Raw genomic sequence first — 12,182 nt, 5'->3', positions numbered from 1 at the left:
TGTAAAGCCGCCAGATTAGACGAAAGGTTAACTTTGACATTCTAAAACTAGTTTTCTGTGAACTGTGAAGTTAATTAAATTGAAGATCACGGCCCTCAAGGTACTCAATAAATAGCATATTATTTTATACTTTCAACTCCCTACTTACAAGCTATGCCTCGCTTGCGTATAGCATTTACAAATACATACAATGCATATTGAAATATGCCTAAATGTTTACATAATTGACCTGAATTACGAGATATATTATTATTTATTTTCACACAAATAAGATGACAGCTGTAAGAAAAACTAGTCAAATTGGGAGCACTTCACTGTAGCTTTCTAAGTACCAAACAAATGAATGGACGGTGCGGGACTCGAACCCGTGCGTCTCCGGATATGGCGCTCTTACTGACTAAAATAAACGTCCGAGTGATGCAGGATTAGTATTTCATCTCTCGAGAAGTGGTAAGTGGTCATGTAGATGCCTACATGATTTCCATTACAGCTGATAACCTGTTCAACCCCAATAATTGCATACACCCTTACAAATCTAAACAATTTGATAATTTTTATTGGGGGTGTTCCTCATTTCGGAGCTTAAATGTAAAAATGTAATTAGTAAGTACAAAATTTGAAGGATGATGCGGGACTTGAAATAGCGCCTCTGGGATATGCTAAAGTGCTCTTGCCAACCGAGCCAACCGCCCGAATGACGCATGAATCATAAATCTTGGTAGGTCTATTGTTGAACTCTCGATTTGTGGTGGCATGTACAGGATCTACTTTACAGTTGATAGCCTGCTCAACCCCAATACTTAAATGCATACGATGACTTGAGATATCACTCCTTAAAATCTATGCAATTAGATATTTTTAAGTGATCACCCTCACATCTGTAATTAAATATTTAATTTTAAAAGGTACCAAAATTTTTAATTGTAGATGGCGCTATAACTCGCACCAGCCTACGGGTTTTGGTTTTGAACAGAGGTGCCCCGCCGGAATTTATTTAATTAAACACAGGGAATGAAGAAGAACAGGCCTTAAAACTTTGGAGTTTATGTATTTTATTTATTGTACAAGAGATGCAGATATATGTGAAAACCACTGTCAGCTGAGCAATATAGAGTCCAAAGGACTTCTTGCAAAAGTGGACTATAATATGTAAGGGCTAGGAAACTGACCTAAGGAAGCTGCACTGCTGGCGACACTTAGTTCGGTGATTGTTTGTAGTCTAATTGGTCCTCCTATTACACTAACATTTACACTACTTATACACATACAAACATACATACATACAATCATAAACACATACACACACACTCACATACATTACACTAAACATCACCACACTCGCCGGCGAGTGTGTTCTTCTCATCTTTTCATCTTCATTTTCATTTTCATTCTCTCTCCTTCCCACAAGCACACAGCCGGTCTGAGGTTCGAGTCTCCTTAGGAGACGCCCCGCGACTGTGGTTGCGTAGTCTTTGCGGCCTCCACGGCCCACGTCCTACTTCGCTGTGAAAGCCAGGGCTGCTAACAGCACAGAGGAGGTTTTAGTCAGTATGGGGCGTCCGCTTACGCGGACACTCGAGTCCGACATATTACGCCCCGTTCCGGGGCGTAAATACGTAACAGTATTTCCTCCTCTCAAAAAAAAAAAAAATGGTCCTCCTATTCAAAATTCATTTCGAGGTGCCTTATTGAAGGCATTGGCGAAGGCTACCAAAATGGCGCGGTGTGCAGCGAAGTGGGGATAGAGAAACGGCATAGGAATGGATAGACCAAAAGCGGCGTTAACAATTTGTATGATAAAAAATCGTCCTTATAAAAGAAAAGTAAACTCAGACATCAATAATATTATTTATGCTTGTAGTGCAAAATGTTAATTTTCTATGAAATCAATGGATTATCTATATAATAATAGATTCGATAAGATATAAAGTAGCAAGCTCCTTTGATTCCTCTGGTGTTACAAGAGAATGTGGGCGGCGATGATCTCTTAACCTCAGGTGACCCGTACGCTTTATTGTCATCCTCTTGCATATAAAATGTATAGACCATTCAGAAATACGTTTTAAATACAGAAAAATGCTAACTTCACCGATACTATTACCATCTTGGAGCTACGTCTACTTAGTGTCATTTCCCAAGTGTGCGGTCGTATTGGTCAAAAAAGCTACATTTGCACCTATCGCATCAGCGAACAGTAAATCGATTTGAAAAAATTCGTCAATTTTTTAATAGACAAAAATATAGAAAAAACTGCGCATTTATTTGGAGCTCCCCACTAATTTTATAATTAAAAGCAAAGCATTAATTAAATGAGTGACATTTTGATAATTTTGCTGCTGCTCCTGCTCTAAAAATACCTGACATAAGAGTCTCGGTCTCAGAATTCAGATTTGACACATTTCAAGTTTCACCTGTCAGACGATCTGCGAAGTGCGAACATTTTTACATTACAAAATCTAGAAAAGTCGCTCGATTATCCTGGTCCTGTATTCTATTTTCATATTTAAAGTATAAACGTACATAAAACAAGCATTGGTATTATATCTGGTAGTTAAGTTTTTTCAATTTGGCATTAATTATGAACGATTCTAAGGAGAATCCTGCGGAAGTAAGTTATTTCTGTAGGTTTTTATATCATAATAAATCTGTATTTTTTATAAAAATAATTAAAATGTAACACTGCCCTACAATCTCTATCTCATTGTTATATTTATAAACCTAGATTTGTGTCTGTCAAATAAGTATAACAGTATTTATTGACGTATTAATATTAATATTTTCTTATATTTTACAGCCAGTAAAGCCTAAAATAAAACATGACTGGTACCAAACGGATGCGTTTGTAGTTGTCACAATACTGATCAAGAATGCAGTGAAGGAAAAGGTGAAAGTCCACTATGGAGAACACAGTGTGAGTAGAAAAAGCAGAATGTTAAGAAACTATAAGAAGAATGCTAGTCAAAGCAAACCTTCATAATATTCTTTAGTTTTATTTGGATATTTAAACAGCTACTACATCTACAAGACGGCTACAATTTCTTTACCTATTGTGAAAAAGGAGGACAAATGAGTGTACTGGTCACTTGATGTTAAGTGATCACCACCATCCACATTCTCTTGCAACACCGGAGGAATCACAGGAGCTATGCCATCTATAGCTATAGAGCCTTTAAGGAAGTTGTACATGATTTTTTGAAGGTACCCATGTCATATTGTCTGGCTTAAAATTCTGATTATTACCTATATCATGACAGCAATGACATTGTATGTATTGTAATTTTATTTAAGAGTGCAAAAAGTTATATTGGGATAGTTTCTTGTGCCATATCTTCTCTCCCAGAGCATTTAAAGTTGGCACAGAGGTGGCAGTACTTAAGTGAAAGAAATCTATAGAAAATAAATTGTTTATAGTAAACCCAGTGAAATTTTTTTTAATAGAGACAAAGTTCTAAGTATTCTGTGTATTCACCATACTGATTTAAATCTATCCTGTGGCAGGCAACTATAAATACTATAAACTGGTATGGGTTTATGGGGATGTTATGATGTTATTTACAAAATGACTTTAAAGTGTAAGTTACTGCAGGCCATATCACATCATACAAGCCCTGTGATGCTGCTTAAAATGAATTGTCTTATGTCTGTTTAAGTTTACCAGCACCCTTTCAAATCCAACCACAACAATACACAAATGTCACTGTTATTTTACTACAGAAGGAGGTAGGTTAGGTGGCAGCTACTATTACTGTTACTAATAAATTATAAGGGGTGTAAAACAACTATAAGTGGGGGGTTGCAATTGTACCATGATTCTGATAGAGATTCCAAAATAAAATAAGACGTGTGGCACTCGGGGACTGCCGCGGTAAAGCTATTGCATAGCATTTTTTTATCAATATATGAAATTATAATTATTTATTTATTTTATTTATGCAGTATTTTTTTTTATTAATTTTAATTTAAAAAAAAATGCAAACGGGAAGTGAGTAAAATTTAACTTAAATAAAAATGCTTGTCATAATAAAATGTGATAAAAAAAAATAAAGAAATTAATAAAAATCGAGACGTACCCCAGGCTCGAACCTGGGACCTTCTGCACAAAAAGCATACGTGATAACCGCTATTCCACGGCAACTGTAATGACCATGCCGAAATTTCTATATACATCTAGTAAGTAAGTGTTAGGTTATTTTCGGTACGGAATTTCTGGATTCTGTCTCCACTCCCAAGACCCGCGACAGAAGCTATGCAATAGCTTAAAAAAATGTGGTGCATTTTTTTTTTACAATAAAAATGCAATGTAATCCATTTTTCAATCATAACTATTAAATTATCTTTATTAATAGTCGCTAATAATATAAAAAACAATAAAGCAGAAATGTGTTTTGCCCCAACACCATTAGAAACATACCCTTATTACGTAGGTACAGTACATTGCATTACAATGCTCTCTTAAAAATGTTTACGAATAATATAATATAAAGGCCGGCAACACTCTTGTGATTCCTTTGGTGTTGCAAGAGAATGTGGGCGGCGGTGATCACTTAACAGGAGGTGACCCGTACACTCATTTGTCCTTGTATTCAATAAATAAAAAAATATATTGAATTTTGTATCTGCAACTAAAAAACTTGTTAAAATGGTATGATTCAGTTATAGGGAGCCTACAAAACCCTTCTGTATTCTGAGGTTGTCTAGTTGTCAGGATGTAACCCTGTGTATGTTTCAGCTTTCTTTATCCAGTCCAATACCAAACTCCGAAGCAGAATACAGTCTTGAGTTAGAACTGGCTCATGAAATTATACCTTCTATGTGTTCCTATGTTGTCAGTCCATCAAAGATAGAAGTTAAATTAAGAAAGAAAGAGGGCTTGCGATGGACTGTGCTGGAGGGAGAAAGAACGGAAGAGAAGATTAAAGCTATTCCACAGGGTAAGTTATAGTTAAATTTTTGTTGCGTATTTTAATTTTGAGGTAAGAGGAAAAATGAGGGGGAGGCTTCTTTGCACAGGATGCCAGCTAGATTATGAGTACCACAAGGATGCCTGTTTCTGCCATGAAGCAGTAATGTGTAAGCATTATTGTGTTTCTGTTTGAAGGGTGCCATAGTGATAACATTTTATGTGTCAAAAGTAACTAGCACAATGGTAGTCCCACTTAGAAATATTGAGATTTTTCAAGAATCCTGAGCAGCAGGATGTATCAATTACCATCAGCTGAACATGTTGCTTGTCTCATCCCTTAATTTTCATTTAGACCATAGTTTCTCAACCTTATATTGCTCACCGCCCACTTTGAGAAAATGTTTTTTTCTAGAGTATTTTTTTCGTGTATTTTTTTTGCCGTTTTAGACTATATTTTTTAATCTATCCACGCCCATCTGCGCCATCTCAATGGCCTCTAATTTTCTCTGGGTCTTCTACTGACCCCCCGAAAGTCTCAAACCCCCACAAGGGGGCGTTATCGCCCACGTTGAGAACCTATGATTTAGACTATTGCCAGCCTATAATATAGTTGCTTAATAATTCTTAAGGTACACAATACACATTATATTGTCCTGTAAACGCAGCAAAAGGAACTTTATTTCATGTCTAGTCATTCGCGCAATTTATAACCTAGTTCCTGGAGAATCATTAAGAGAAATTTTATTAATTAAATTCTAGAAGAAGCATTTATCACGGGGAGTGTTCCGAAGAGCTGTTTTACCTAATTCCTGCCGCCGAATTCCACCTTCGCACGACACGCCACAAGTTAGGATATCATCCTCACCATCTGGATGTGTGGCGGTCCTCCACAGTGCGGTTTACAAGGAGCTTTCTTCCACGTACTACAAAGCTGTGGAATGAACTTCCTTGTGCGGTGTTTCCGGGACGATACGACATGGGTACCTTCAAAAAAAGCGCGTACACCTTCCTTAAAGGCCGGCAACGCTCCTGTGATTCCTCTGGTGTTGCAAGAGAGTATGGGCGGTGGTGATCACTTAACAACAGGTGACCCGTACGCTCGTTTGTCCTCCTATTCCATAAAAAAAAAAAAGAAAATCATAATCTTATACATAAGGAATAAACATAGAGTTCTTATGTCTAATACTTGGTCAAGTTAGTAAGTTTTTTATTGCAATAATACAATATGCTCTCAGAAAATGTATAAAACAAATGTGTTACTAAATTAAAAAGAATTGTTAATAAAGATTTGTCTGGTAAAAAAAACAATGTTTGCTGGGTCCACACTTGTGTACTATAGTTGAATATGTTTCTATAGTATGTCTGTATGTTATGAGCCAATTTGGTGGCATTTGCGGAAAACAGTCTTAAATTATACTGATAAACAATATTATAATTTCAGCTGTTATAGATGCATCAGGCACGCAACAACCACCCAAATTGTTTAAGAAAGACTGGGACAAGATTGAAAAAGATATTAAAAAGATGGTGAGTAACTTATTTTTATGGAATTCAACTACAAATGATGTTTATTCAACATGGTGAATTAATGGTAACTGATCACCATCATTCATGCTAGTGCCTTGCTTTATTAGAGGAATAACATTAAAGAAATCACATCATAACATTTAAATTAAGTAAATCTTCAAATATACAGTGTTAAGCTACAACAACAACATTATATGAAGGCACAGGGTGGATTAACAGAGCATCTTGACGATTTACATCACATCAAAGTGTGAATACCCGCATGTTGATTTCTGTGTTTCAGAAAAGACATGAGTTGCAGGAAACTTCTTGCCTCTTAAAACTATCAACGCCCGGCTGCAGTGTCCCCAAACTAATAAGACTTAACCTACAAGCATATTGACTTCTGTGTCTAGTCTTTCTTCTCCTCGTGAATAGATACGACCAATCTTGCGCCGCTTCTTCTCTCAGAGCGCCATTTGTTTCCGAAGCGGTAGTAGTATCTAGTATATTAGAAATGACATCAAAAAGAATTCTAAAGGAATCAGTTTTGAGAAAATAAATGCCTTTTATGCCTTTTAATATAAAATATAGTTGTGGCCCAGGTAAATTATATTAGGATATCATCCCGACCATCTAGATGACTGGCGTTGGTTTCAACTAAGCTGTGGAATGAGCTTGTTGTGCTGTGTTTCAGGTCAATATTATGACAATTGACATGGGTACCAAACAAGTTTAAAAAAGCGAATACATCTTTCGAAATGGCCGGCAAAGCCATATGTGATTCCTCTGGTGTTGCAAGAGAATGTGGGCGGCGGTGATCACTTAATACCAGGTGACCCGTACGCTTGTTTCTAACCTTGTAATCTTGTTGTTGTACCCCATCTTCCATAAAAAATATTTGCGTTAATCTATATCATAAAATGTAACTTTTACTTCTTTTTAAATTTCCAGGAAGAAGAGGAAAAGCCGGTTGGTGATGCAGCCCTTAATGCTCTGTTCCAGAAGATATATGGCGAGGGGTCTGATGAAGTTAGAAGAGCTATGAATAAGAGTTTTGTAAGTTATTTTTATATAAATGTATAGACAGCTCAGGGAGGTCTATTGATGTCTATGTTCTGTCATTAGAAGTGTTAAAAAATGAGGAAAACTTCTAGCCCCTAGAAGAATTTGAATCCACTTTTTTTATTTTTCAAAATATATTTGGCAAAGTGAGGTTGCTCGATAATTTGGATTCAAGGAGAGTAACGCCCGCGTTCTATCTATAATATCGTAATCATAAATCGTTGATCCATGATTGTTATTTGAATTCATTTTTGAATTTTAGCATTTCAAAAAAAAAACTGATTCCAAAAAGGTTATATCAATGTTTAGGAGCCACCCACTGATAAATGCACTAAATCGCCTCTTACGAAACTCTTGGGTCTGGTACTTCCCTATTCTTTTAATGCCCCGGGGAAGCACATGGCAAATGTGTTATTTAATATTGGCATGTTCGCATGCAGATCGCAGTTGCAATATTCTGACATAAACCACAAGAAAGGTAATTTAACAGACTATAAAAGTAAGAATATTTAATTTTAAAACTTTATCTGTGTAAAATACGACAAGCCGTCAAAATGCGGTTAGTCGTAAAAATTATCTGTAGCAGTCGATTAAAAAATTCTTCTTTGTATTATCTATGATGTTTTAGTAACTATTCTATGACTAATTAGTAACTTTGAAGTAAGTATTAGTTATAAAAAATTACTACATTCATTAGTAATAATCGAAATGTAATCTGTAGGTAAATCTAAAAAAATCATAAAAAATGCGTGACAGCCCTATTTTAAACGAAATTTGTTTAAATTACGCAGTATCTATTGTTTATGTAATCTAACAAAGCGTTAGCTTGTTTAATAACAAAAGTATTGACGTTCGTTTTTATAAACAAGCCGAAACACTTTAAAAGCAATAAATTTTATTGTAACACGAGCCCGTTGAAATCGGCGTCGGTAACGCGCGGAGGCTTAAGGCGGCCATGTGCGCCACGCGCTTTGTGGCAGCTTAGCCAGTGACGGGATAATATTATAAGCTAGGTTCAGATGATAGATAATACAAAAGATAACGATAAGTCCATTGACCTTATGGTTATTGGTATATGTAGGACCAATGCATGTGCATATTTTTCCACTTAATTTTTATCTTTCTCTATACCTTTGTCTGTATTTGACGGAGTTTTTAGCTTCCGTAAAGGATATTAGAAAAGGTATAAAACGTAACATTTTTCGAAATTCAGAATTGTTTAAAATATTTGGGCCTAAAAATGATACCACAGTTGCTCTCTCTGCTATTCTGTGAAGGGTTGGTATGTTAATATTAGCAGTAATTTATCCATACAAACTTTCAATACTTTCCCATTGATTTTTAACCCTAATAAATATTTCTTTCTATTGAACCAATCATTATCATCATGATCCATGTCTCTTATGTTTTGCTTTTTTATATCTTTGTTTTGTAAGTACTACTTCTATCTATAGGTACTTAGAATAGGTCTTAAAATTCTTAATCTTATAGCCCGCAAGCAGAAGAATAGTATACAAATCTAACAATGACCTGTACTAAAACCGCTTTACAAACCATTGCCATGAATAAACACACCAAGGCTTATGAGAAGAGCGTTTGAGGCGTAATCCACAGTATCGTCCATAAAATCTGAAATTAAAATGTATATCTGAAAACTTGCAGGTGGAATCTGGCGGTACTGTGCTGAGCACAAACTGGGATCAGGTCGCCAAGGAAAAAGTGGATGTCAAACCACCAGACGGTTTGGAGTTCAAGAAGTGGGAAAGTTAATATGCATGCATAAGTTATAAGGCTTTGATATATGGTTTCATACTAACTCGAACAGCAAAACTCAAGTGTTTGTTCAGTGTCCGTCCGGGGCGGTACTGCCTCAACACATATTTCTGTTTACTAAATACAAGTACACTTTACTGTTGTTTTCTGCAGGCTTACCCAAGTTTAATATATCTATATATATACTAAATATCATCCCACCATCTGGATGTGTCGCTGTCCTCCACAGTGCGGTTTTCAAGGAGCTTTCTTCCACTTACTACAAAGCTGTGGAATGAACATCCTTGTGCGGTGTTTCCGGGACGATACGACATGGGTACCTTCAAAAAAAGCGCGTACACCTTCCTTAAAGGCCGGCAACGCTCCTGTGATTCCTCTGGTGTTGTAAGAGATTGTGGGCGGCGGTGATCACTTAACAACAGGTACGTTTGTCGTACGCTCGTTTGTCCTCCTATTCCATAAAAAAAAATCTATAATAGTCAGCACTCTAGATACCTAAAATAATTTATGTTATGTGACATCAGCACATGCTCAGATATATTAACAGCACTAGTTTTAAATTCAAATGGATTGAGCTGATACTGGGATGCGCCAGACCAGAGATGACAGCAATACTCCATGTGGGGCCGGACCTGCGCTTTGTAGAGCGCTAGAATGTTGGCCGGCTTGAAGTATTGCCGTGCTCTATTTATGACGCCCCAGCTTCTTCGAAGCCAATTTGACTTTACCCTCCATGTGGCCACGGAATTGGCAATCGCTTGAGATTTCACGCTTGCTTGAACGCAGCCCATGAGATGATCCGTTTCTGCGTTACCACTATGGGACCTGTAAGACACACGCATAGATGCGGACGCGGTCCTTTAAATCTACACGGAGCCAGAGAGTAGACAGGTCCCTACCCTCAAAATTGCCGAGACGGCGACAGCAGATATTCTCCTTAACGTACACACATACCCCGGCATGAGGCAAAAAATTATGCTCAATTTTGTACCCGGGGTACGTTAAATATGACGTATCGCTAGGTCGAGATATCAGCGTCACATCAGAAGAATCGCAGGAGCGTTGTCGGCCTTTAAGGGATGAGGCAAAAAATTATGCTCAATTTTGTAGCCGGGATACGTTACTTATAATTTATCGCTAGTTTGAAATATCGGCGTCTCCGTAAGGAAACACAAGGCCGGCTGCGCCGTCTCAAGGTGATGGTAGACGGCGTGTAAATTGGAGTGAATTCCCCTGATGTTACAAAAGTCCACATTAAGCATGGGGCAGGGTGCCGTGGTGTTTAAGTGAAATCTCTTTAAGCACTGCTTTTATATTCTGGTGGAAAGGAGGGAGGGGGCGTGTGGCCTCCGGTCCTCGACACTAACCTATGCGAAACATAGCGGCCTAGTGCTAGTTAGTGTACGTACTTCACGCCGGTATTCTGTGCGAGTGTGGTAATTAACCCGGACGAGCCTGGCCCGATTGTGCTGACGTCATAAGACGGCAGCGTGACTCTCCCACTTCTAAAAGGTTAAGTTTTTTAATGGTTAACGCGTCAACTTCACTCTTTTGGGTTTTAAATTGACCATGGTTAATTTTATCCAATTCCGGTAGAAGGTACAAGTATCCGCCGGTACTGATCTACAATATAAATTGTGGAAGTAGTACAGTAATCTGCATAACAATGGTATAGTGGAAGTATCCAACATGCATTATTGAGCACACGCCTTTGGGACGACCAACGGAATGGTCACACCACACAGACAGAATTTTTTAAATATTTGAATCTCCCTGATTTCTTTCGCACTTAAAAATTATTTGTTCTCTCACACACAGTAAAACTGGGGCAATATGCAGAACCGTCGACTTTCACCACGGGGCACCGGATTCGAACCTTGCGAGCTGTGTTTTTCGTTTTAGAGTTAAGTACGTTTATTCGACGTTTTATAGGGTTGGCTCTTGGCAACGCTCTTGTAATTTCTCTGTCTACTCTGATGGGGCGTGGTGATCACGAACCAATCTTAAAAAAATATCATCTTAATAGGCATATGTCTAAAGCAAAAAATTACATGATAAAAAACTGAAAAATATCGATATATTTAAGCGGAATATACTAAGCGGTAATATCTGTTGGGATAAGAGCGCTGGAAGCGTTATCTCTAAGGTGCAGGTTCGAATTCCGAATCCTACTAATATTATAAATGTGAAAGTTTGTATGTCTGGATGTATGTTTGAACTTCTTTAACGCAAAATCTACTGAATAGATTTTGATGAAACTTTACAATAATATAGCTTACACACCAGATTAACATATAGGCTATTATTTATAAAACTATAGTGTGAATTATACAAAATATAAAAGAAGTGTGATTGTTACTAATGAATACAACTAGCGCCATCTCTTATCAACTAGCAAGCAAAAGATCAATACAATTTATATGGCAAAACAACGTTTGCCGGGTCAGCTAGTATTTCATAAACTTTATCACCATTAAAAGTCGTACGTTTTTATAATCTCAGAGGTGAAACACTTAAAAAGTTTTAATAATTGCTCATACGACGAGCACATTATACTTTAGTTATTTTGCTGTTATGTTTTGTATGAAACCTTATATCAAAATTTTCATAGAGCAACGTATGTTAAGGATTTGTATTCTGTTCAGAGAATCAATTTGGTTTCTTCACATATATTTCTCGTATTGAAGAATGAAGACTGTTAAATAAATATATGTTTTTAAAATTATGTCGTATTTCAATGTTTCTGTTCATATTCCCCTTTTCGTTAACGAAGAGATCTCGGAAGCTTTCGATATTCCTGTAACATCTTCTTTTCCTAGTTGGAACTTTTGAGATGCAATGAGATTTTATTAAAACAGTCATGCTACAATAAAACATAAGTACCTAATAAAAAAAAAGAAAATTTATTGAATTAGGCGTTACTTTGCGGAAATCC

General features: G+C 36.9%; 1 protein-coding gene across 1 annotated transcript; it reads left to right on the top strand.

Annotated features, from left to right (window-relative positions):
- Positions 1–2,414: 2,414 nt before the first annotated feature.
- On the top strand, positions 2,415–11,972 carry LOC126974744 (protein SGT1 homolog). The gene is made up of 7 exons (XM_050822356.1): positions 2,415–2,608; positions 2,795–2,911; positions 4,730–4,931; positions 6,345–6,430; positions 7,364–7,468; positions 9,137–9,247; positions 11,066–11,972. The coding sequence occupies exons 1-6, from the start codon at positions 2,579–2,581 to the stop codon at positions 9,242–9,244; spliced, it is 648 nt and encodes a 215-aa protein (XP_050678313.1). The 5' UTR covers positions 2,415–2,578; the 3' UTR covers positions 9,245–9,247; positions 11,066–11,972.
- The last annotated feature ends 210 nt before the right edge of the window (positions 11,973–12,182 follow it).

This window comes from Leptidea sinapis, chromosome 33 (assembly GCF_905404315.1).
Source record: "Leptidea sinapis chromosome 33, ilLepSina1.1, whole genome shotgun sequence".
In the NCBI taxonomy this organism is placed as follows: Eukaryota; Metazoa; Arthropoda; class Insecta; order Lepidoptera; family Pieridae; genus Leptidea; species Leptidea sinapis.
Note: the sequence above shows the minus strand (reverse complement) of the source record. Positions and strands in the feature narration are given on the sequence as shown.